Source organism: Lampris incognitus, chromosome 15 (genome assembly GCF_029633865.1).
Source record: "Lampris incognitus isolate fLamInc1 chromosome 15, fLamInc1.hap2, whole genome shotgun sequence".
Classification (NCBI taxonomy): domain Eukaryota; kingdom Metazoa; phylum Chordata; class Actinopteri; order Lampriformes; family Lampridae; genus Lampris; species Lampris incognitus.
Genome location: NC_079225.1, coordinates 34908959 through 34936088, shown reverse-complemented (window position 1 = coordinate 34936088; position 27130 = coordinate 34908959). Strand labels below are relative to the sequence as shown.

At 43.4% G+C, this 27130-nt stretch overlaps 2 protein-coding genes across 2 annotated transcripts; one reads left to right on the top strand and one right to left on the bottom strand.

Annotated features, from left to right (window-relative positions):
• Nucleotides 1-1659: 1659 nt before the first annotated feature.
• Nucleotides 1660-26160, bottom strand: slc30a2 (solute carrier family 30 member 2). The gene is made up of 8 exons (XM_056294759.1): nucleotides 26078-26160; nucleotides 13088-13299; nucleotides 6116-6262; nucleotides 5308-5461; nucleotides 4490-4709; nucleotides 3922-4027; nucleotides 3192-3326; nucleotides 1660-1805 (listed from the first exon to the last, which is right to left on the bottom strand). Exons 1-8 carry the CDS (start codon nucleotides 26158-26160, stop codon nucleotides 1660-1662), a joined length of 1203 nt encoding a protein of 400 aa, XP_056150734.1.
• LOC130125243 (uncharacterized) lies at nucleotides 7620-12056 on the top strand. The gene is made up of 8 exons (XM_056294758.1): nucleotides 7620-7674; nucleotides 9020-9077; nucleotides 9193-9283; nucleotides 9426-9638; nucleotides 9816-9955; nucleotides 10366-10632; nucleotides 10854-10912; nucleotides 11015-12056. Exons 2-8 carry the CDS (start codon nucleotides 9055-9057, stop codon nucleotides 11428-11430), a joined length of 1209 nt encoding a protein of 402 aa, XP_056150733.1. The 5' UTR covers nucleotides 7620-7674; nucleotides 9020-9054; the 3' UTR covers nucleotides 11431-12056.
• Nucleotides 26161-27130: the final 970 nt, after the last annotated feature.

The following is a 27130-nucleotide window of genomic DNA, read 5'->3' as shown; positions in this document are numbered from 1 at the left end:
CGTGTCTTACAAAAATATCTTTGCAAAGATTTGATGGTTTGAGAGGGTGATGAGAGCAAAATACACACATTGAGATGAAGCAGGCAGATGGATAGATAGATCGATAAACAGTGAGAGAGAGCATACTGAAAGAGTTTGAAATGACACTAATCTGTTCCATTCGTTCTGAATCTAAGCTGTTGTCCTACTACAACAGTCTCACTCCCATTATTCGACAAAACTCATCTTGCCAAGCCTACGTGAAGAGAGGGGAAAAATCAAACGACTTCAAATCGGCTTTCACAGTCAAATCAATACCAGTGTATTACAGGAAAATGCAAAAAAAAAACAAGCAATTGCCACGTACTGCTGCAGCAGCCCTAATGCTCCATGCCCAGAAACAAGAGGGACGCCCATCTCAGGATGCTGCCAGTCCGCCACCACACCGTCTCTGCAGACGCAGCTAGAGATGCCCAAATGTAACGTTCCTTGAGATGTTCTTAAATAGCATAACCCTCTGTTCACATACACATCCGGAGATTAAATGGATTAATATTGATTTTTTCTTTAAAAAAAAAAGGGAAAAAACCAACCTGGGGAAATAATGGAGGCTGAATAGATTTTTGAATATGCGGAAAAAGAAAATGCGTGCACTGTGGAGGTTGTGGAGTGTCTGCAGAGATAAATCACAAGCACCTATAACAATTTAAGAATTGGGAATATGTATTTAAGACAGATGTGCACTGCACAAGACCACTTCTACTTTATCAAAAATGGCAGTTTATAGACTTGTCATCAGCAACTTTAGTTGGGTAAATGAAATGGCACGCCAGATACACTCCCCCAGAAATGGGACATTTTGGCACGATACAATGAAAAGACACGATAGACCACACGGTGCAACAGTTTGGTCATGAAAACAGGGCAAAATGGGACTGCGCATATGTGCTTACGCTTGCAAAATCCACTGCAGCACAGCTCAGCTTGCCGACGTATGCGATCTATATCTAAACCTTACAGCTCAACGCAAATGCCAACACGGTAAAGGTCAGCTTAAATGACCAGTGTGAATCACCATGACCGGTGCCCAGCTTCCCCAAAAGTATCTCAACATTACACTTGCGTGTGCCGTCCGCTAAAACCTGCAGCTTTGCCTCTACAGGGGTTGCCAAAGAAAAACCTAAAACAAAGCATAATATAAGATTAAAAACAAAATGCTAAATAAAAAAGTCCCTTTTTGTGAGCAAGATGCAAAAAGACATGCTATTACTGAACAACTGAAAATCACAAAGGGGAGGTTTTTTTGGAAAAAAAAGAAAAAAGGCCCTGGATCACATGTTTCACTCAGTGTAGATACAAATCAGCATGTAAACCTTCGATTCAAATAAGAAACAGAATATCTCCTAATTTCTTTCTTTTTTTTTCTTGTTAAAGTTTTTCTAATGACACCAGTAACATTTTTGTTGTTGTTTTTACCGTTGCTCAGACAGAAGTGCAGAATATATCTAGCAAGCGCTCTTTGACCCCTTGGCAGAAAGCAGGCTCATGGAACAAAAGAGACATGAGAGCGCAACCAAGTCCAGTCCGGTCCGGTCCACTCAGTGAGAATGAAAATACACTTGTGCCAATCCATTTGTGTCGGTGTCCGGAGGGCGGAACAGCGGCTAGCTGGATGCTGTATCAGTCCACGGGGTCCTGGCAGCGGGTGCAGTAGGCCATGTCATCACAGTACGGCTCCACCTGGATGGTTACGCCGTGAAAACCAAACTTGGTCTGGAGGAGCTCTGTGGCCTCTTTCAGGACCACATGGGGGTCGGCGTTCTCCTCTGGAGGAGGAAAAACAGCAATGCTAGATTGTCATGCACGCACACACAAACACGTACAAACTACAAATACATGTACACAAACATTCATGTTGACCAACACATCCACATACTCTAGCCCACTTCACTCTGCTCTACACCTCATGTTATGAATGGTATGAGCATGTTCTCTTCTCTTTTCTCCTTTCTTCTCCAGACAGAATCCTTGAACATTTCTAACTGCCTTTTAGTCCTTACCAGCTCGAGATGATTGCAAGAAAGAGGTTTACTCGTTTACCCATGGCCAAGGGGAACTATTGATCCATCAGACAGATATAAAAGGTGCGACTGACATGTTCAGTTTCACTCTACCTCACTCTAGTCTGTTCTGCTCTTTTCAGCTCTAGACTTCTGCACTGTCCTACTCTCTTCTACTCGGTCTACACCGCTATTCTCTGTTTTGTTTGTGTTTACTACACTCAATGGCCGATTTTCAAATATTTCCAAGGAGGCCGGGACATCCGGGTAGCATGGCAGTCTATTCCATTGCCTACCAACACGGGGATCGCCACTTCGAATTCCCGTGTTACCTCCGGCTTGGTCGGGTGTCCCTACAGACACAATTGGCTGTGTCTGCGGGTGGGAAGCCAAATGTGGGTATGTGTCCTGGTCGCTGCACCAGCGCCTCCACTGGTCGGTCGGGGCACCTGTTCTAAGGGGAGGGGGAACTGGGGGGAATAGCATGATCCTCCCGTGTGCTACACCCCCCTGGTGAAACTCCTCACTGTCAGGTGAAAAGAAGTGGCTGGTGACTCCACATCTATCAGAGGAAGCATGTGGTAGTCTGCAGCCCTCCCCGGATCGGCAGAGGGGGTGGAGCAGCAACCGGGATGGCTCGGAAGAGTGGGATAATTGGCCGGGTACAATTAGGGAGAAAAATTGGGGAAAATAAAAATAAATAAATGTATATATATAATATTTCCAGCAGGGATGGTGGAGTCTTGTTGCCTGATATGGCCATTTCTTTCCCATTTCATGTGACAAAATTTGAAAAGTAGCTGAGACGAGTGAAAAATAAGTTTAAATAGCAATTCGGAGGTCCGGAACTGGGCTAGGGGTCGGTTGGGGAAAAAAATGTCTCCAGTTTGCAAATCTCTAATATTGATAGAATTCAAACATGAATAATAGATTTCCTCATATGTTCCTTCATTAAGATATACCACACAGCATCATCAAGCCAGAAGGGATGGAAAGGGGGATGGCAGTTTTACAAAGGGTTGGTTTTTGTCAGTTTGTTCAACAGGGGGTGATGCGAGGGGATCAATTCGAGCCCTGACTGAACTCCACCGTATTCTTCTGCATTCTGTCCTGCATTGTTTTTAATGTCTAGCATGGAGAGAGCTAACTTACCGACAGCCAGGTGAACGGAGATGAGTGACTGGCCTGCAGTAAGGGCCCAGAGGTGTAGACAATGCGTGGCTTTCACAGCCGCAAGAGAAAGCAGCACCTCCTTTACTGAATTAAACTCGATCCCCTTCGGGGCACCTGGGAAATGAGAGATGACACAGTGAAATGGAGATCAAAAGGACCATTAATTTAGATGGGGATCTTTGTGGTGCAAAGGACATCAGGCATCCTGTTCCTTTCTTCTGTTTTTTTTCTTTTGCAGAGCCTCGAGGTTGGGACATCAGGGCTACACCTTTTTGAGTGATGTGACACGTCTTTGGGATTATGATGTTCAATAAAACGGAGAACAATTCTCCGTGACTCTTTTAAAGACTGCAGTATATATCGTATCAATAAAACATGGCCTTCCCTCTAAAAAAAAAGATTTTGATTTATTGCTCTGTTGATTATAGAAAAAAAATGTCTGTCATTTATTTTCTAGGTGTTAACTGTATTTTTTTGTGTTTATGAAATGCAATGTAGTCTATTCATGCTGACCTTGTGCCAACTTGATAATACCACAACTTTGTCTTGGACTTGGCCATAGGCATTGAATTTGACCACCCTTTTGAAGTTGCAGTCTATTTATTTATCCTTGTGGGCACAGAAGACGATAAACAGAAGATAAATTCTGGGGTGAACAGACAGATTTTATTTATTTACTTATTTTGGAACGTGCGAAAACACGAGTTACCTTCCATGAGTATCCTGAAGACATCTCGGAGGATGGTCAAGGTGGTGCAGAGCACAAAGACAGAGAAGAGGAAGGTACAAATTGGATCTGCTACTTTATATTCAGGCTGAAAGAGGGATGGGGAAAGAAAGGACAGCGCAGCAGAGAGAGAGATTGAGGGAGAGTGAAAGAAAGAAAAACATTTAGTCAGGTTGTGGAGGAATGAGATTAGGAGGAGGTGGGAAAGAGAGAATGGATGTCAGAAGGTTCACTCCACTGAGTGTCTTTGGGCATTCATTTGCTCAGAACCAACCAATCAATCAACCAATCAATCAACCAAGCAAGATAATCTTAAACAACGATTGGGGAAATGAACTAGTGACAGACTTGACTTGATGTCTTTGCAGTCTACAGCATCTTCCGGTCCATCACCCATGATGGACTGGAAACATTTTCCCTCTTCACATGCTTTTGTTTCCATTTAAGATGGTTGTCTATATGTCAACATATAAGAGCTAGCGGTGATATTTCAAATAGACTAATAGAGGAATTGACAGTTCAGTGTAGAAAACCTTAACAAGTGACTGACCCGGAAGTAAATGATGGCTGCAGCCACCATGACTCCCACACTCTGCAGCAGGTCTCCCAGCACGTGGATGAACGCCGCGCGCACGCTGGTGTTGCCGTGGCTGCCGAGGAGCGTGTGGGTGTGGCCATGTGCCACAGGACTCTGACTGTTCTCCTCCAAGTGGTGATAGCCCGCTCCATGCGCATGGAAAGTGGTGGAGTGGTGAAGGATATAGGCCATACTTGAATGAGAGAGAGAGGTTGTTTGTATTGCTTGGCTTCTGTTGATAGGCAACACAAGGGGAGTATATTCCATGCCCACAGGTCAGTTAGGTTCTTTTTCTGTTTGTTTATTTTGACAAATCCCAAGGTTTCCAAATGAGATATTCCTGATAAAGTCAGTGGGAGTTGTTGGGGCCTACCAAAGCAAGACCGGTAATACATTTCGAGTCCAACCACAGTTTTAGAAACTGGGACTTGGCGCACGGATACGGGTGGTGTTTGAAGTCAGAGGGGAGCGTGCATGCCAATAAATTTAACAAGTTTGTCAAACAGTTTACACCCTGCAGCTTCTAGTCCAGTTTGTATTTATTATTCTCTGTTCCTTAATTTAATTTTGGCTATTGACTCAACAGTTGCAGAAAGCAATTCGTTTTCTGCAACAAAATGTTATCTCAAACTGATTTGATATTTATCAAACTCAGTGTACCAAAAACATTGCTTGCAATTGCCAGAGTGTGGCACAATCGCTTCTTGAAACGAAACAGACCTGTATTACAACAGAACCATGGAGCAAGCTCATCTAAACACCGAAATCTGGGCAAATCGGGAACCACTCACATGATGTTGACAATGACAGCACAACCAGAGGTGATCAGCATCACATGACCATCAATCTCATAATCATTACGTACAATCCTCTCTATGGCCAAGTAAACCAGAGCTCCCGTCACAATCCAGATGGACATCACCGAGACAAGTGCCCCGAGGATTTCTGTCAGGAGGGGAATAGAATAGAATTGAAAAAAATAGAACAGAATAAAATAAGTTGCAAGAATATAAATCACCTTAATAGTCAAGCGTAAAATTCTATTAAAATTTCTCATGCTGACATTGGCACAGAGACATATTGAAAGCTATAGCTGTCACATAGTCACAATATGTGCTGCACTTCCACCAGATAGTAAAAAGTGCAACAGCACTGGATATTATGTGCAGAAGGGATGGTGCAGGATATACTATGGCCAGCAGAATACATATGTTACATGTTAAAAGTCATATAGTCAGTGGTCATTTCATCATACAGTATTATTCAAAAAGACCTCTTTCTCTTCTGCAAATCCAAATACAATAAGTCAAATACTACTACAGGTCTAAATGTTTGTGTAGACTATTTTGTTCCTTCTGTGAATTAATTTACCCACATATTCACTAATTCATCTATCTATTCAAAGGCAGCTCAGCTCTAAATTGTCCTGGACAATCTGAGCAATTGGATTGAATCGCCCTTGACATTCAAAATATGTTGATCTTTTCATACTGTAAGTCATCTACTCATCCATCCATCCATTACTACCCATCTGTTCAAATTATACAGCCAATCTCCATTCATCTACTCATCCTGATCTAGCCAAACGTGAGATCTGACCTGATCTGTGCCAGCCGAAGTTCATAGTTTTAGTGGGAGGTCTGGATGAGATCCACAGAGAAAAGAGGCTGACCATCATGCTCCCAAAATCTGTCAAAAGGTGGGCTGCATCTGTCATAATGGCCAGGCTGTGAGCCAGGTAACCTCCTGAGAGAAATCAGAGAGCAAGAGAGAAACCACACAAACATTAATCTAGTTGCAAGCGGCAACGGGTGGGGTTCAAGCACTTCGATGAATAACGCCAAATATGAAACTTAGGAGGAGGAGAAGAAGAAGATGATGAAGAAGAAGGAAAATTCAAAATGGCAGAAAATCTAAACTCTATCAAAAGGTAGTCTTCTACTTAATATGACCCTTCAGAAGAATTTGAAAACATGCCACATGCATAAATTGCCACAAGGTTGGCAAGTTTGAATTGGACACCTTGGAACTTGAACCAGCAACCTTTGTAACCCCAAAGAAGGTGACTTATTGACTGTGCCACTCTGGAGACGTTGTTTTCCATACACTTCCTTACAAATTGAGGCAATGACATCACTGTTGTCAGACTGGGGTATTTTTGTCCGTTTAAGCTCGAAATTTTCACAAAAATTAAAGTGTTGGTGATATAACTGGAAAAAAATCACACAAACGTGTGCTGATATCAGGTGTATTGTCAAAGATTTTGGTGTAGTTTGATCAAACATTTGGCAAAATAGAAAATGTTGTGCATACAGTACCAGTTACAGTAAGACACTGAATGTTACTCGTGGTTTGACAAATCTGAACACCTTTTGAAACACGTGATATCGAGCATCTGCACAATCTGTGTCAGTTTTGGTAGCATTTGTATAAATAACCCAATTTATGTTTTAGCTCTAAAGAAGAGATAGTCCTGTTGAACACTCATATCCGTTGCTTATCTTGTGTATTCGGAATAATCTTTAAGAGCTTATTAATTAGGTTGAAAGCACTGCATTATCTTGCCTCCAGTTTCATTTCTGATCTTCTCATCCCTCATTACACTTTCCGACCACTCCGATCCTCAAACCTCGGTCTTTTATCCATCCCCCACTCCAACTGCAAAACAAAAGGTGACCGCACCTTTGCAGTTTTTACCCCAACCCTCTGGAAAAATCTTACCCCAATCCATTAGTTTTGCTGAATCTTTGGACTGTTTGAAGCGGCTTCTTAAAACCCATCTTTTCAGGCAAGCTTTTTTTTTCATAGATCCCCATCCCTACCCTCTGTTTTGGTTCGTTTTTAGCTTGGTCCGTTACTCCCTGTGCCATGTTTTATATTTATTCAATTTAGTTTATGTATTTACTCGTATATTTCTGGACTGAGTGTAAAGCGCTTTGTAACTGTGTTTTTAAAAGTTCTAGATATATAAAACTTTAATTACTTATTTTACCTGTTTTAAGTTTGTGGTGTCTTGTTGTCTGTTTTGACTATAGGGGCTTTTATTTTGAAAACTCGCTAATACTTACCTAGTTCCTGCCGCGAGCGAGAGAAAAGAGGAAATGGGAAACGAAAGCACCAAACGTTTAGTGTATCAGCAACCCCTGAAGAGGCACAAGGTTAGTGTTCGTTGTGATATTAACAAATGTTTTGTGTCTTAAAAGTAGTTTTTAACTATAAGAACTCTTTCTCACCGTTCGTTTAATTGAGTTATCGTTAGCTTAATGTGAGCTAGTGTTAGACTAATAGTGTTTGTGTGTTTTGTAACTAGCTCTTGGGTTAGTTTTGGGATTTCCAATAACTCTAAAATCATCAGTTCAAGTGTCAGATCATCTTTCGGAGGGATGTGCTACAATTTGAATGAAGACTGGTTTTAAATAGTTTGGAAAATATAAACTGACGGACTTCTGAACTGGCCATAGGCTGCAGTGAGGCAAACTGTTGTCCCACATCCACTGATGTGGGACAACAGTTTGCCACACATCAGTGGATGTGTGGAAAACTTTTCAGGTCTGTAAAACGTACGGTTGATTGCTTTTCTTTTTTTTTTTAGTCTGGAATGTGAAATGTCGATAAATTTAGATTTGTTGTAATAATTCACGCCCACTTCAATCAATCATTACTTAATTTTATGCATCGACTGAGTCATGGCCCACAGTTGCAAACCGAATTTAGTACAAATCCATGCAGCCGATAACGAGATATAAACTTTTATTTGCATTTGTGGCGCCCTAGAGGTCAAATGCAATGCTCTTTAATACGTAAGCTCAGTGAAAATTTATGAACATCCATCTCGAATGTCAGGTTGATGTCAGCGCGTTCAGGAATTATTGCAATTTTTTAAAATTGGCTACTTTGATAAAACTTGATTGGCTTGTATAATCAAAATCGTATGGAAAAATCAAAAATCAGAAAAAGCAATTTTGATCCAGAGATGCTCCGTAACAAATGTGGTGACGGTTGCTCAAAATTTGAAGTAGGAGTAGCAAAAAAACAGATTTGGACAAAATTCAAAATGGCGGAAAACCTTTCTAGGTGCAAATGGGCGTGGCTTCTAGCTTTAGATTCGCCTGGACCCACAGAATCCAGGGAAAAATATATTATTTTGTGTCTGAGACGCGTGATTTTGTTTTCGTACCCGTTTTCTGCAAGAACGCGCCTCCGTCACGCTTTCGTCATAGCAACGCGCCTCCGTCACGCTCTCGTCATAGCAACGCCGCACCGCCTTCACTTGCTTTTCGTTATGCTGCGTTCAGGTAAGGTTTCATTTATCAACGTTTCTAAAGCTAAAATATTAACTCCGTGTACATTGTGAACTATCCTAGTTGGAGGCCAAAGTAAATAATTGGGACTTTCATTCATGATTTTGGTCAATTGATTAGATAACTTGATTTATTGAATAGTTACGTTAGCTACAGTTAACGGTCAAGAATGACACGGTCCTTTCCATCTCTTTTCTCGAAGATCCTTCCTGACTAGCTAACGTTAGCTACGCGATTATGGCCAAAGACAATCACCCTGGGTAGGCTACACGTTCACTTTTAATCTTTTTACTAATAGTTTCATAAATATTTGGAACACCCTTGTATGTACTGTGAACTAGCTAGCTAGCTAATATTAATTTCACTTCCTAACAGATTAGGAAACCTGAAAGGACGCGCCAGCAATGCAGAGCGATTTCCCTGCACCGCGCCATATAATAATATGGACCAGTACAGTGAATTGGTGGTAAGTGTTTCTTCTAAGTAGCCTATGTAAGCTTTTTTGTTAGCCTAACTGTTATGGCAAGTTGCATTTGTCAGTATTCGACTGAGAAGACAGCATGGGTTGGCCTTTTAAATCAACACCTCGTGTTGTCTTTGTGTTGAAGGACTTCTTACCAAAGGGGTATCAGTACCATGTATGCAAGTACAGGGCTGTGAGCCAATCCTCCTGTGGTGGTGGCGACCATATTAGTTTTGAGGCCACTGTGCGGCTGACCCTTCAATCCAAGGAGGAGTTCCTGTTGTGGCTGAAGTTCATGCCAGTAACATGGAGAGTGGCCTACACCAGACCCACTAAAGGCCAGAAGACAATCTTCAAAGTAAGTTGTTCTTTTAGAGTTGGTATGGTCAACATTCCTTGGTAGTGATATTTCAATATGTTCAGCTGAAAGGTTATTTATGACTGATAATTGTTAGTTATGGCGGGCACTCATGAGGTTAACCAGAGATCATTTGACTCTTTTTATACATTTTTTTTTTTTATCTTAATACTGTAGACAGACTACCGGTGCCAGCATAACACCAGGACCACACCACACCAGGACCACACTACACGTAGGTCTAAAAACACAGGTTGCCCTGCAAAACTGAAAGTCAGCCTTGTGCGAACCGTGGACTCCCGTGGGCAACCAAGCAGGTATTACACACATCCCATTTAAATTTATGGGAGTCAGGATGCCACCCCCCATCACAGGAATGCTCTGTTACGGGGTAGACTGGTAGAGATGGTGCGATAGGTTGGCAAGGGACTACTTTCTGTGGGTGATAAACTTAAGCTTTCGGCTAGAGTTCATCGTGTTTCTTTACATTTTAACACAGGAAGTGAGAGTAAAATGCCACATTTGGCCACCTTTGGCAAGTGGCCATGGTATAAACGGGATAATGCACTCCGAGGTGCGGTTCTTGGAAAAATAATGCACTTTGCGGAGGATAACCCCACTCGGCTTCGCCTCCGCCTCTCGCCGCTGCGTCGTGCATTATTTTTCAAGAACCGCACACCTCGTCGTGCATTATCCCTTACTTAACAGTATGCTTTTTCCACTCCAGAAGCACTGATCCCCATGTACCCAACTACCCAACGATTGTGGATATTAGCAACATCCACAATCATAATATACATGTGGCTGATGCTGTGCGTCACCGAGATGTGGGCAGTGTGGCTGTGGAGAAGCTCACCAAGCTGTTTGAAGCTGGACACTCTCCATCCTCAGCACTGGATGTGCTGAAGTATGATCTGCAGGTTGAGTATGGGGATGATTACATCTACACCTCAGCAGACCGCTCTATCTGTCCTGACCTGCAGTTCTGTTATAGGTATGTATGATGATTTTGTAGTACTGCCTTCACCTATATTGTACTAAAATACATATATATGATTTATCTAGAGATGAGAGCAGAGCTTCCAAAATGTGTTAGTGTTATGATCATCCCACACATTTAGCTGTATTGCTCATTCCACAGATGCACGATCCTTCCAACTCTTTGGGGAGTTTATTAATCACGTTATTATATTTCTATTAATGTCTTATTTTCAGACTGTATCAACAGATATTCAAGGCAGCTACTGAAGACCTTGAGCGTCCTGAAGCAACAGGTCAGTAAGGATGTGTTCTTATTCTTAATGATTCATATTCATACATACACTACTAATGAAATGATACAAGATAATCTATTGCTTTGTTCCCATCTGTTTTAGACACAGAGGAGTTGCGGTCCCAGTGGAAAGAGTTTTCGGACACAGTGCTGAATAATGAAGCACTTCTAGGAGGAGCATCAGCCATGTTGAAGACCTTCAACAAGATAAAAGGGAATCCCTCCATGCTGTTGTCAGCCCTGCACATGTTTGGCCGCTGTGGTACCAACAGCCAGACATCGCAGCAAGCGAGAGCTCTCCAGCGAGTCGCTAACCGTGCAGGGCCAAGTATCGCTGCACAGCCGACCTCTGTTGCCCGCCGGAAGATGAAGCTTGGGGATAGACGCCGACTGACTGCGGGGAGGCCAAAGAAAAGTGTTGCAGCCATGGACCATCGCTACAGCTACCCAAAAGGAGTGAGGTATGGCACTCACAGCTTCTCCCAAGCAGTAGAGGGAGGCCGCAGCAATCCGAAGTAGCAGCACACACACACACACACACACACACACACACACACATCATTTTATCAGTTTGTTCAGATGATCTTGTTTTTCCCCCCAAGCCATTAGTCTTTAACTTTATATTACTTGTTTAGTTCGCCAGTTAATTGGCAATGTATATAATCGATTTAATCCGGCAATTGCCTACTTGTAGGAGGTCAAGTCCTAATTATTAGGCTACATGACAGAACACGCTTTAGAGACATGTTTAGAAGAATAGACTTTGATATTTGCACGATGAAATGATGTCTGTAGGTTAGGGTCATCCACAGGTCACCAGCCTCTGTTAGTAAATGTAGTGGACTATACAGCTTGCACTACCAAATGTATTTTTATTATTATTAATATTATTATCCATTTCGCCACATATTCTTATTTGAGTAACTGAATGTAGTGCTTCTTGTTTAAGTACACACAATGCTTGTTTCAACACACAATGTGAAATTGTGGCAATAGATTGTTAATGTTATATTTATTTAGATCTGTTATTCTCAATTATTTGTTTACGATTATTTGTTTACAAACAGACGCAATAGGCTATGTGATACAGGGAGGCCCTCAGCTGTAACAATTATTAATCAAATTAAACAAATTATTGAGATTAAAAAGATGTAATTGGAGTAAGTATTGATGGTGTCTTTCTTTTAATTGGCCACTTAGTTGCTATGTAAGTACCAGTGCTGATTCGCAGCGAGGGACCTTTGTATGGTCTATTTTGAAGTGAATGCGCGATGGTCACGTCGCTCTCTTATTTCATTAACATGCAGTAGAGGGCACTCTTGCCTTGTCGTTTGGTTACTGTGATACAGCCCAAGAATATGAACCTATATCGTTCAGCAAAAGACTAATAACTATAAGTAAAGTTCAGTAACTTCTTTATTGGATGTACGGACCTCAGTTCTTTGGTCAAGCTACGACAATAAGGTGGGGCTGTCTAAGTGATACATTATTTATGCATCTTTGAGTAGCTTGAAGAGCGCAATATAAAATTTATTTGGCTATTAATATTATACATTAACGCGATCGGATTGCTGTGACATGCTGTTGCATTATACAGCACTTCTCCCTCTGGTGGCTCCTGATGGGAATCCTGAGCTATATTCCGGTGTTCGTGTGAGGAAGACTGTGTTGTTGATTCTAATGTATAGTTTGTTGTGGAGTTAAGGCCAACATAACATTTAAACGATATGTACACATACAATAAGTAGGCAATAAGTAGGCATAGGTTTGTTATTTAGCTAACGTGAGCCGCTTTTGCTCCTCTTCCTTTACGCATAAGAAAAACGGCTCGGCCAAGCAGAGGCAGGAACTTTCGGCCAATCAGAGGTAGGTGGGCGTGTCTTCATGGAAAACGGGTACCAAAACAAATTATGCGTCACGTACGGTTCAAAAGTTATAGGCCAAAACGTTAACTTCGTTGTTATAGCGCCGCCATCTGGCCAATCTGTGTATTTTTTTGTCTGAGTACTGAGTGAGATTCCAACCTATTTGTTGTTATTTGTTTGCATCCTGTGGTGCCACCTTAGATGAGATTACCGCGATATAAAAAGGTCCTCTGTCTTTACATTTAAGAACAGCTCTGCTCATGTGACCTCTGCTGTTTACACCTCTCCTTTGTCTGTCACGGAAATCTTACCTACGACCTCTCCGATCATGAAGACGAGGCAGACAGCTGAAGCGACATAGAGTTTCCTCTTGGCCAGCAGTTTGTCCACATTCTCCTCACACATCGGCACCTTATGACCATGGCAATGGACGCCAACAGGCCGCTTCAGCTCAATGGCCCCGGCCACACCCCCATTCTCGAAAGGAAACTTGGCAAACTCCTCCTTGGAGCCTGGGAAAGAGCTACAAGGGTAAAGAAAAAAGGGAGAGAATAATTTTTTTTTTTTTTTTTGGATTTCCCCCCCTTTTCTCCCCAATTGTATCCAGCCAATTACCCCACTCTTCTGAGCTGTCCCGGTCACTGCTCCACCCCCTCTGCCGATCCGGGGAGGGCTGCAGACTACCACTTGCCTCCTCCGATACATGTGGAGTTGCCAGCCACTTCTTTTCACCTGACAGTGAGGAGTTTCGCCAGGGAGGGCGTGGGAGGATCATGCTATTCCCCCCAGTTCCCCCTCCCCCCCGAACAAGCACCCCAACGAACCAGAGGAGGCACTAGTGCAGCGACCAGCACACATACCCACACCTGGCTTCCCATCCGCAGATATGGCCAATTGTGTCTGTAAGGACGCCCAATCAAGCCGGAGGTAATACAGGGATTCGAACCAGCGATCTCCATGTTGGTAGGAAATGGAATAGATCGCTACGCCACCCGGACAATAAAAATTCTTATCATGTGATATAACAGACAGAAAGTCCCACGTGAGACTGCGATGTGAGATGCGTTTAATCACAATACACATGGTTTAACTAGTGGATTTAATCATTTATTTGAAAATGACAGTTTAGTTGTTTAGAAGTGACTCTGACAATTTGCATGTACAAAGGCTTAGTGTATGAAAGTAGAAGGCTTCAGGAAAATAAAATCATACTTTTCCATGGGCTAATGACAATGAAACATTTTCACAATTGTTTCAGAATACTTGATGTTGTTAGTTGAAATGTAAAAATTGGCTGGATGATTTGCAGTCATTTGAAAAAATGGATTGTTCTCCAACAAATGCGTAAGTACACTGAGTATAAAGAGAACAGGCGAATGGGAAAAAAAGGTGAATGAAAAAAATCATAAAAACAAGAGTATAAAAAGAATCGCAAGATACTCCTTTTATTGCCCCCAATAGAGGCAAACATTTATGAAAAATCATTTGACTCAATTTCTGATTAATAACCATATTTATATGCAACTTAAAGTACTATTTCTATGCCTATAGATCCATCCATTATCCGAACTACTTATCCCGCTTTTAGGGTCACAGGGATGCTGGAGCCTATCCCAGCAGTCATTGGGCAGCACGTGGGGAGACACCCTGGACAGGCCACCAGGCCATCACACAGAGCGGACACACACACACACACACACACACATACACATTCATACCTAGGGACAATTTAGTAATGCCGATTCACCTGACCTACATGTCTTTGGACTGTAAGAGGAAACCGGAGAACCTGGAGGAAACCCACGCGGACAAGGGGAGAACATGCAAAGTCCACACAGAGGATGACCCGGGATGATCCCCAAGGTTGGACTACCCCGGGGCTCGAACCCAGGACCTTCTTGCTGTGAGGCGACCGCGCTAACCACTGCGCCACCATGCCGTCCCTTATCAATACAGAAATAACTATATTTTCTTACAATTTTGACACTTTAAGAGAGTCCATCCCTAAACTGACCCCCCCCCGCTTTTAAACCTGGTATAGTCCACCGGCACCTTATTAGAAATCAGCTTGGATGTCTCTGTTTCCGTTTTGTTAGTTCTGGAGCCACAACACAGTGACAGCAACTGATAACCATGACTAATTCTTCACAAATGATTTGAGCACCAGGCACTCATTATTAAGTTTGAAGTACATTGTTGTGAATGCTAATGCCAGTAGGCTTCCCTGATTCAGGTTTGCTAACTCTCACGCATCTGGCATCAATCTCATGCTCTCATGACACCAAGGCAAATCTCACACCAAAACACTGCGACAGCAACAGGTGAATGTATAAGTCTTTCTGGTATAGTCAGAGGTGGACAAATATTACTCCAATATAAGTGAAAGTTGTTCAGTTAAATTTTTACTTGAGTTAAATTACAGGAGTACTTGCTTTTAAAAAAATACTTGAGTAGAGGGCGTCTGGGTAGCATAGCGGTCTGTTCCATTGGCTACAACACGGGCATCCCATCTCATCTCATCTCATCATTGGCCGCTTCTCCGGGGTTGGGTCGCGGTGGCAACACGCTAAGTAGGGCATTCCAGACGTCCCTTTCTCCAGCAATGTCCTCCAGCTCCTCCTGGGGGATCCCAAGGCATTCCCAGACCAGACTGGACATGTAGTGCCTCCAGCGAGCTCTGGGTCTACCCCGGGGTCTCCTCCGTTCGACGTGCCAGGACAACCTCCAAAGGAAGGCGCCCAGCTGGCATCCTAATCAGATGCCTGAACCACCTCAACTGGCTCCTTTTGACACGAAGGAGCAATGGCTCTACTCTGAGCTCCCTCTGGATATGTGAGCTCCTCACTCTATCTCTAAGGCTGAGCCCAGACACCTACAGATGAAACTCATTTCAGCCATTTGTATCCGTTGTATTGAGTGAAGGTAGGATGGTTGGGTGTCCCTACAGAAACAATTGGCTGTGTCTGCAGGTGGGAAGCTGGATATGGGTATGTGTCCTGTCCTGTCCTGTCACAGGGGACAGTCCTGTCTCCCTTCCTTTTCACCCTCTACACCACGGACTTCAACTACCACACAGAGTCCTGCCATCTTCAGAAATTCTCTGATGACTCTGCTATAGTCTGATGCATAAGCAAGGGCGAGGAGGCTGAGTACAGGGCTGTGGTGGGAAACTTTGTCACATGGTGTGAGTGGAACCATCTGCAGCTCAACGTGACTAAGACAAAGGAGCTGGTTGTTGATCTGAGGAGGGACATGACACCAGTGACTCCAGTTTCCATCCAGGGGGTCAGTGTGGACACTGGAATACTACAAGTCCCTGGGGGTGTATATAGATAATAAACTGGACTGGGCTAAGACAACTGATGCCCTCTATAAGAGACAGAGCTGTCTCTACTTTTTGAGGAGGCTGGGGTCCTTCAACATCTGCCAGACGATGCTTAGGCTGTGGTATGAGTCTGTGGTGGCCAGTGCTGTCCTGTTTGTTGTTGTGAGTTGGGGCAGCAGGTTGGGAGTAGCGGATGCAAACAGGCTCAATAAACTGATCCGCAAGGTGGGTGACGTGGGGGTCGAGCTGAACTCTTTGGCGGTGGTTTCTGAGAGGAGGAGGATGCTGAAGTTATGCGCCATCATAGACAATGTCTCCCACCCACTCCATGACGTGCTGGTTGGGCACAGGAGTACTTTTAGTGATAGACTCGTTCTGCCAAAATGCATTACAGAGCACAACAGGAGGTGGTTCCTGCCTGTGGCCATCAAACTTTACAACGCCTCCCTCAGAGTGTCAGACACTCTTAAGTCAGTAGTCATTAGACTGGCCCTTAGACTTATTTTACCCTGTCAGGTGTTTGTTTGTGCTGTTTGTTTCGTGCTGCAGTGGTGCAGTGTAGGTAAGGTGTTGTGTGCTTTTCTTCAATCAATCAATCAACTTTATTTCACACGTGAAAAATACAATTTATGCATATATAATACACAAAATGGTGTGAAAAGGGATACCCCAAGGAAGCTCAGCAGAGCTTATAGATGGGGGCCCATACTTTAAGCAAAGTAATTTACATAAAGAGTAACAGACATAAAGGAAAGAAATGTAAAACATATATATATATGTCAACACATACCGCACGAAACAGGCCTGTACTGCTATGCATTAAAATCTTTTTTCCTGTATCCGTGTCGATATCCCGCTCCTCATTAGTCGAGCACTCGACACCATTGACGGCTTCGGAAAAAAACGCTATATATATATAAAAATCTTAAGTCCTAGCCCTATGATTAGCAAGTTTTTAGTATATCAGTCAGCAGTATATTTCTGAATTCATCCATCCATCCATTATCTGAACCGCTTATCCTGATTTCTGAATTAATTTGTTTTAATTTCTTTTTAAAAACATGTATGGATGATGACATTTTCAAATTGTCAATTAACTCGTTCCACCCTGTGGGCCTTTACATGCCACACCAAGGCTCGTGCATCTAATCCTGCACCACTTGCCCACTATAAGGTTTTTATTCCTGGTGCTAAATGCATGCGGAGGGAGGCAAATTTGAATGAGGTCACACAGTCTGTCATTGATCCCATAGATAACATGGTACATCAAACAAGCATTATGAAAAACATTACATTCAGCAAGCCTTAAAAGACTATAATTGCGGAAAAGAGGGTCCGTGGGAGCACAGACCCCAGACCACAATATGGTGCGTATAACTTTCTGTTGCATAACCTGTAGTTTTTTTAGATGACTGGGAAAAGTGTTGCACCAAATAACATTGCAGTAATTGATATGGGCCTCAAATAAAGACTTGTACAAAGTAAGAAGTGCTGCGGGTGGGAAAAAATGTCATCTTAAAAAACAGACCAACATATTTAGATAATCTTTTTGTTAAAGCATCAATATGGCCCTTAGATTTTAAGTATTCATCAGTTTGGATCTCTAGGAATTTTGTGGACTTTACTCTTTCAATATCCTGACCATTAATTTTGAGACAAACATGCTCAGCATTATTTTGATTTTTGTTGGAATGAAACACAATGTAGTTTGTCTTGCTGAAATTTAGGGATAATTTATTACATCTGAACCAAGTGTCCACCTTCACCAGCTCCCCGTTTAGAATTTTTTGAGGATCATTTAGACTCTAATGTGATAGGAACACATTTGTATCATCAGCAAACAATATTTTATGTAAAATGTAAGAGGAATTTACAAAGTCATTTATATCCAGGAAAAAAAACATATATACATATATATATATATGCGTGGAGGCAGATCCTCGAGATTGTTGGGATAAGTGGTGAGTTTTAATCAAGTGAATGGCAAATTTAAGCAGTTGTCGATGTTAAAATTCCTCATGAACAGTACATAGCCTATGTGAATGACTGTGAGCAAGACTTTTATATATATATATATATATATATATATATATATATACACTCACTGGCCACTTTATTAGGTACACCTTGCTAGTACCGGGTTGGACCCCCTTTTGCCTTCAGAAATGCCTTAATCCTTCGTGGCATAGATTCAACAAGGTACTGGAAACATTCCTCAGAGAGTTTGGTCCATATTGACATGATAGCATCACGCAGTTGCTGCAGATTTGTCGGCTGCACATCCATGATGCGAATCTCCCGGTCCACCACATCCCAAAGGTGCTCTATTGGATTGAGATCTGGTGACTGTGGAGGCCATTTGAGTACAGTGAACTCATTGTCATGTTCAAGAAACCAGTCTGAGATGATTCGAGCTTTATGACATGGTGCGTTATCCTGCTGGAAGTAGCCATCAGAAGATGGGAACACTGTGGTCATAAAGGGATGGACATGGTCAGCAACAATACTCAGGTAGGCTGTGGCATTGACATGATGCTCAATTGGTACTAAGGGGCCCAAAGTGTGCCAAGAAAATATCCCCCACACCATTACACCGCCACCACCAGCCTGAACCGTTGATACAAGGCAGGATGGATCCATGCTTTCATGTTGTTGACGCCAAATTCTGACCCAACCATCCGAATGTCGCAGCAGAAATCGAGACTCATCAGACCAGGCAACGTTTTTCCAATCTTCTATTGTCCAATTTTGGTGAGCCTGTGCGAATTGTAGCCTCAGTTTCCTGTTCTTAGCTGACAGGAGTGGCACCCGTCGTGGTCTTCTGCTGCTGTAGCCCATCTGCCTCAAGGTTCGACGTGTTGTGCGTTCAGAGATGCTCTTCTGCATACCTCGGTTGTAATGAGTGGTTATTTGAGTTACTGTTGCCTTTCTATCAGCTCGAACCAGTCTGGCCATTCTCCTCGGACCTCTGGCATCAACAAGGCATTTTCGCCCACAGAACTGCCGCTCACTGGATATTTTCTCTTTTTCGGACCATTCTCTGTAAACCCTAGAGATGGTTGTGCGTGAGAATCCCATTAGTTCAGCAGTTTCTGAAATACTCAGACCAGCCTGTCTGGCACCAACAACCATGCCACGTTCAAAGTCACTTAAATCACCTTTCTTCCCCATTCTGATGCTCGGTTGAACTGCAGCAGATCGTCTTGACCATGTCTACATGCCTAAATGCATTGAGTTGCTGCCATGTGATTGGCTGATTAGAAATTTGCGTTAACGAGCAGTTGGACAGGTGTGCCTAATAAAGTGGCCGGTGAGTGTATATATAACTGATTCAGCTAAAATTAAACAGTTCATATAAAAAGTACCTCTGGTGGTGTTGTCTCCATGCATGGATAGCGGCGATTGCGAATGCTACTTTGCGGTCCATGGTGAAACAGTAGTGTTTGAAGCAAGATCACACTATTTATAGGAAAATAAATTCCCTCCTATTTTTCGGGCGTCCGGGTAACATAGCGGTCTATTCCGTTGCCTACCAACACAGAGATCGCCGGTTCGAATCGCCGTGTTCTCCGGATTGGTTAGGTGTCCCTACAAGGCAGGCCGTGTCTGCAGGTGGGAAGCCAGGTGTGGGTATGTGTTCTGGTCGCTGCACTAGCACTTCCTCCGGTCGGTCGGAGCGCCTGTTCGGGGCGTGATCCTCCCATGCGCTATGTCCCCCTGGCGAAACTCCTCACTGTCAGGTGAAAAGAAGCAGCTGGCGACTCCACATGTATCAGAGGAGGCATGTGGTAGTCTGCAGCCCTCCCCGGATCAGCAGAGGGGGTGGGAGCAGCAACCGGGATGGCTCGGAAAATAGTACAATGGGGGGGGGGGAAAGGGGGAAAAATAAAAAAAGAAAGAAAGATAAAGCAAAGCCTGATGGTTATTTGTCATTCCTTCCCCCTAACATCTATTGGCTACCTCTTGCAATGAGCAATCACCCAATCTTGCAAAGACATCAGTGTTGACCAATTGGTTTTTAAATTCAGGGGCTACCCAGGTTCTACACTGATCTCTGAGACAAACTTCAGGGCTACAAAATCCCATGGGTGTGTAAGAACAAATTTGTACGTACGAATGATTGATGAATGAGGCCCATTGTTGCCATTACGGCCATTCTTTCCGTTTATATACCTCGTAGGCAGCAAGGTCATTGGTGCATCCTATTCCCTCACTGATCCCTCCTCAGGGTCAACGTAGCCATTATTTCACATTATTGTCAGTCTGTAAAATTACATGCATGTGTTAAAATTGATGAGAAATTTGAAAAAGGAGCAAGTGTACAATGAGAAACATGATATGGGATCTGTGGTTCAAAGTAAGGACAGATGGGATTACTATGGACTATTATGTTAGCAAGCTTGATGCTGTTACACATAACCTTGTCAACCACATCAGGAAACTGAAAAAGAAATGCTTTGTCTGAATATCATAAGCCAACCTTCCCCCGCCCCCTCTTTTTTCTTTTTTCTCTCTTCCCAATTGTATCTAGCCAATTACCCCACTCTTCCAAGCTGTCCTGGTCGCTGCTCCACCCCCTCTGTCGATCCGGGGAGGGCTGCAGACTACCACTTGCCTCCTCCGATACATGTGGAGCTGCCAGCCGCTTCTTTTAACCTGACAGTGATCAGTTTCGCCAGGGGGGCATAGTGTGTGGGAGGATCACGCCATTCCCCCCTGTTCCTCCTCCCTCCTGAACAGGTGCCCCGACCGACCAGAGGAGGCGCTACCACATGCCTCCTGCGATATATGTGGAGTCGTCAGCCTCTTCTTTTCACCTGGCAGTGAGGAGTTTTGCCATGGGGACGTAGCGCGTGGGAGGATCACGCCATTCCCCCCTGTCCCCCCCCCCCCCCCCCCCCCGGACAGGCACCCTGACCGACCAGAGGAGGTGCTGGTGCGGCGACCGGGACAAAGATCCACATCTGGCTTCCCACCTGCAGACATGGCCAATTGTGTCTGTAGGGACGCCCGACCAAGCCGGAGGTAACACGGAGATTTGAACCGCCGAGCCCCCAAGCCCTGTGTTGGCAGGCAACGGAATAGACCACTACACCACCCGGACACCCACAAGCTAACCTTTTAAGCCTTGAATCAAATACATGGACCGTATTCAGTTCGTCTCCAAGACACAGCTACCTTCAAAAACAGGAAAATCATGGGTTCAAGCAACCTGCCTTTGCATTCTGGTTTCAGTATAACAAAATGAATATTATGGAACATAATATCTGCATGGTGCAACACCAGTAAAAAAAAAAGAAGAAAAGATATTTCAATACATAAGAATGTTCCATTGTCCATGGTTGAATTTGGCCCTGGTACCACAATGTGTCACAGTCGTTCACGTGAATATCAAACATGTAGCTTTCATGTGCCACTGCACCCCGACCAATGACAGCTTTGAATAAAATGCTGACTTGTCCATTTTCCTCATGCATGGTCCCTCTTACGAAAGCATACACACACATACACATGGGCTCCTTCTCTGTTCGTGTGCAGTGAAGAGGAGAGGCGATGATGTGGTTAATGAGGTGAGAAAAACTAATTTGGGCAAAGAGGAGATAACCACGGCTGGGCTCACTGATACGATCACGCACACACACACACACACACACACACACACACCCCCCTTCACTCTCCGGCTACAATACATACAGAAGTGATGGTCAAGGCACGCCGACTAGGGCATATTACAGCACACACACACACACACATATAACATCTCTAGGGATGTTAAAGCTGAAAAGAATCAGCCGAGTAGAAAACAGATTCTGTTCAGTCACACCACTGGGACATAGGAGCGATGCTCCTCCACCCCCACTCAGGACACACACACACACACACATTCAACATTCACTTCGACACTCCTGTGGGGTATGTTCAAATGTGCGACTAAGGCATCAGCAGCTTATGTTGAGATCATTTAGGCAGGAAAAAAGACTGCATTCCCTCACAGACTCACAGACACACACGGTCAGTCTGTCAAAGATTCTCAACCAAACAAACACGCACATGCACACAAACAAAGAAATATGTGAGCAGACACACATACAACATATGAATGTGAATGCTACTAAATGAGATGCTTATAAATAAACCATGTGATATAATTTACTCAAAGGGAACTCGTGCATCACTAAAGATTAAAACACTGGTAACACTAGGTTTTTCAATAAAATCTGTGTCTGCTTATAACTCGTGTTGGAACGGCTGTACGGATCCCAGGAGAAAGACAAAACTTTGCAGAATTGTCTGCGATGATTGTTTTCACCTCACAGTGAACCAAATTTGCCTTTTTTTGTGAATGTATGGTCCACTGTGAGGTTGCTGTTGTATAAGGAATTGTCTCTCTGAACCCACAACGTCCTTAATCTGCAGTCCCGTTGCACCACAAAACTCAGTATCTCCATCTGATCTTTCTATGCAGATGGAGCACCCTCCTAGCAGTGTTCCGGCTGCCGTTTTTCTTGAGCAGTACAAGGGATGGCATTGTGTTTTGTGTTCCGATTTCCATGCATTCCAGATAAAAATACTTTAGCATGCAAACAACAACTCCTACGATATATACACTAATTTTAATGCCTTCAGTGTCGAGGGTTTGCAATTTTTTTCACACGTAAACTTGCATTTTCGGTGTGTGTGCGTGTGTGTGTGTGTGTGTGTGTGTGTGTAATCAACCTCATTGGTTCGTGTCTGTTGCATATTTTCAGACTGAAATGTACAGTTAATATTGTGAGGATCTCATTCCTGTGTGAGGTTTACCCCATTTGAACAAATGACACACAATACGATGGGAAGTTGGGTCCTTGGGTGGCGAAGTCGTAACATAATATTAAACTGGATCCCATTCATATGTAGGCCACTGTAACATTTCATACAATTTGCCTTTTGGTATGCAGGTTTATAGTACAGCTTGGTGGATTGCACACATTTTAGTTAAGGGCAAGTCATTTAACTGACACAGCAGAAAGAATATAGGCACACAAAACAGACCAAACCCTAAAGCTGAGCCCCATCTTAAAGAACAAATCAAATTTGTAAAAAAACAAAAACACACATTTAAGAGGTGTGTGTGGTACACTATTGTCAGGTGTGTGTGGTTTAAATAGATTTATTTGATTCTGACGGAAGACAACTGTGAAGGGCAGATAAGACGGAGCAGGACGGCACGAGAGACCTTATAACACCCTGAAGAAGAAGGATCTTGTGAGTCTTATCTCTCCTCGTGAGATGACATGAGAGGCACGTCGAGAAAACGGCTCTCTCGCATCTCTCACGAACGCTGGTGCAGGGCCAAATGTTGCACCCCCTGCACAATATGTATCCCTTGTATTCAATCAGGTAACGCAGACCTTGGTTATTAATACATTTCTGTTTAACGTATAGGGAAATGAAAACAGCTCTTCAACACGGTGAAGGCTCCAGCAGGCGAGTATCAACCAAAGGCCTTTTAAATATGGAGCAACATAAACGCTTTCGTTCTCGGCAAACCCTCCTGTGGGGGTTTATAACTACATTGTTGTAGTTAATGGATTTATCTAACTTCATGCTAGTCATTGCATCGAAGGGGGAACGTCTACTCCCCAGCAAAGACACGTTTCATATCGAAAGGCTACAAGAGTTGATACCACACCAGCGTCTCAGGTGGGCTATTGGCCCATTTGTAGGCTATTTGTTCTAAAGGGGGAAGCTCCCAGGCCGGATTACTGAAGAGCCTAATTGGCGATCTGTCACGTGACACTATTGAGTCTTTTTTGCGGGGGGCGGGGGGGTTCATTCAGTTTTTAAACATTTTGATATCCGAGTTAAAAAAAAAACCCAAACAAACAAACCAGAAACAAAACAGCGCTGTGGTAAACATTCACGTAATCCAAAGATTTAACGGTGTGTGCGCCGCTGATGTCAGCTGATGACACGGCAACCGGCCACATCAGGGCTGACGCGCACACGCAGACACGCACACGCACGGAGCCAAATGGTGCATGAAATCCCAAATGCAGTGCCATATGCCCCCTTTACCCCGGGAATATTAACTCTGCCTCTTAAAGAACATTTCCCGGGTTTCTTACGTCAACCGTGTCAGTGATTCATTTATGTATGGCGATACACAGGCCCGTTTAAACATGTTTGATCACAACTTGCCATTATACATATTGTAACGCACGACCACTCCAAATGCTGCATATACTGTGGGCCTGTGGTCGTCCGAAGGCTTTGGTGATGAGGACTAATCAGCCTGATAGTCTGTAAAGTGCCCGTCAGTTCACATCCTTATTAGGGCTTCGCGGTGGCTTGGCAGACCGTGTGGACAAGTGGGAAAGAAAGCGCGTTGACGGTAAAAGCAGACTTCGGGAGGGATCCATTTAAAAGAAAATTCGATCACCGGTTAAAATACTGACTGTATAACTTAATCCCGGTTTACGTTAACTATGACTATAGTTTTTAATTAAGCTTGCGTCTTGGTTCTATCAGTAGCCGGGCAATTAGCAAACTAGCTTAACTGCTACAACGAGTTCGTTGCAAATGAGAACCATATAGGGCCACCTTTTCGAGGCCCACATCTGCAACTGGAAAAGGTTTTCTAGTTTGAAGGACGCGGAGAGAAAAGCCGCTGGCCGCATTTGGACACATGGTCTGTGTTCTGTCTCCCGCTAAAAATATAGGCCTATCGAGTTAGTTGCGTGTCGACAGAAATCCACATATAAAGCGTGTTGATCATTCAGATTAACAGACCTTTTCGTGTGCCAGGGAAGACTGGCGTCGCCTTTACTTCTCCGGTGCCTTTAACCCTTGTGGACATCGCTGCCGTGCGTCTTATGACCACGTTTGGGCCCGAATCTCCACCTGCTAGGGGCTGTAGACCTGTCACATTTTATGCAATATTACAAATATTTTTAACTGTTTGATTGATTGATTAATTTGATTGCTTGATTGATCTGATTTATAACCTAACCCTGTTCGAAATACAACAGGCCTATTAAGAAGAAGAAGAAGAAGAAGAAGGAAAAAAAGAAGGAAAAAAAGAAGATGAAGAAGAAGAAAAAATGATTCGTCGCCGCAAATATTTTGTTGAAGTCGCAATAATCTTTATTCACACAACGGTATTTTTAAATAGATTATTTTAAAACATAGCCAAATAAACCACTTTTTAAGAATAGAATATTAAATGATAACGTCGGTTTGCTGTTGTAGAGTAGTTAAAGGAAATTGTGATTTGTTTTTTATTTCTTCCCCTTTTTGGCTTTTAGTAGCTTCAGATCGGCAAATTTTACCATTGCTCAATGAACTACTACCTACCTCCGGGGCCATCCGTCACAGGCTGTCCAGAAACAAGCCAAGCATGGAAATGAATTTGTTCATTCACATAAAACTCCGCCAGCAGACTGCTTAAGGCCTCTGATGGCAACATGCTCACGTCCAGTACATGCAAAAAAACAACAAAAAAAACAGAGAAAATAAAGAAAAAACACGTGTGTATCAGGGAAGCAACATATGACACGGGGATAGCAGAAAATCACGATGTATGCGAAATGTGTTACACATTTTTCCATCAAGTGCCACCTTACAAGCTATGTCTGCCTGTCAGAGGACGTCACAGGAACACGACTTTGTGTCATGAGGAACTCAGCGCAAGCAAATTTCACAGGGAATCTATAATAATAATAACTATTATTATTATTAGAGCAAGACTATTCATTGTTGCAGAACGGCAATTTAACAGCATACACAAATGCATTAGTGAAAGGGTTAGGCTGCTTCATTCATCGGTCGCTTTCTCTTAAGTTATCACATTTCTCCGCATCCCTAATTAGTTATTATCGCGCATATAGATTGCATGAGGTAATGCAACACAAAATCTATTCATTGCGCTCTCAGGAGCATCTCCGTCCATGCATATAGCTTCGATTGTCGTTATAGAGATGTGACATATTCCCACCTTTTTAGTTTCAGAGAATACATTTTGGAATTCTTCTCGTGAATGAGATGGGATTTCTCCGAATTTGCCGTGTTATTATCCATCTTCCCCCGGCCGACGTGTACTACTCCAGTAATACAGCTTGCTCTCACGGGATGCTGCAGGGGCGACGGCGACCACCGATTTAGTCCAACTGTGTATTCTTAAATGACGCCGAGAAAAGTCAACCAAGTCATGGTGAGCACGTTGTCGAAACGAACAAAAATCCTCATTGCAGCGTTCAGAAGGTGCAAGCAGCGCAGTGAGGCGTAAACAAGCCGCTCTCCTCCACCGAGAACTTGGCTCTGTGTGTGTGTGTGTGTGTGTGTGTGTGTGTCTGTGTGCGCGCGCGCGCGCGAATACGTGCGCGCTCAGGCACGATAGGTTGAGGTGTTTGGACAACGTTTCTAGTCACTGGTCTGGCTGTCAACTAGGTTTCTGTAGTCGATTCTTTCATTATGGTGTTTCTATGACTACCCCATTCATTACAACGTGTAAATTGCCCAGTTCCTATGAGGTTAGCGAGATCTCGCTAGGTGGACACCCTTTGCTGATGCTGTGAGCTCTCTCTGCAGGCGTGCATTAATAAATGTGCAGACCCAGACCAACTCTTCGGTGTTTGTAGTTTTCTTGATAAGCCTGCGTGTCCCTAGTTGCTCAGCACGTTGAGAGAGAGAGAGAGAAAAAGAAAATGTCTGGTTCAGCATTTGTTGAAGCATGCGTTTCTTCACCTTAACGCTTTTTGACCATTTTTAGATACGATTTAGGACACTGAAATGCTATGGGTCATGAGGAAATGAGTAGGCTACACTTAAACCCCTTTGTCTGTATCTAGTTTTGACCTTTTTCGGGAGTTGTTTGGGAGCTGTCACATTATAGTCAATGGCATGCTCTATGGCCTAAAGAAAAGTTATACCCAAGATCAAAGTTAAGGACGACACGAAGTCCAACTGTTACTAGTTATGTCATTGTAAGTGGAAGTCCCATGGTGTTTTGTTATGGGCCCAGCACCATTGTTTATAAAAGTAGTAGAAA

Coding starts and splice junctions, on each gene's coding strand:
- LOC130125243 (XM_056294758.1), top strand. CDS start 9,055: ATGGCCAAAGACAATCACCCTGG. Junction 9,078..9,192: donor GCCAAAGACAATCACCCTGG/GTAGGCTACACG, acceptor ACTTCCTAACAG/ATTAGGAAACCTGAAAGGAC. Junction 9,639..9,815: donor GCCAGAAGACAATCTTCAAA/GTAAGTTGTTCT, acceptor TTAATACTGTAG/ACAGACTACCGGTGCCAGCA.
- slc30a2 (XM_056294759.1), bottom strand. CDS start 26,160: ATGGATAATAACACGGCAAATTCGGAGAAATCCCATCTCATTCACGAG. Junction 6,263..13,087: donor CATGATCGGAGAGGTCGTAG/GTAAGATTTCCG, acceptor GATTTCTCTCAG/GAGGTTACCTGGCTCACAGC. Junction 4,710..5,307: donor GCTGTCATTGTCAACATCAT/GTGAGTGGTTCC, acceptor CTCTCATTCAAG/TATGGCCTATATCCTTCACC.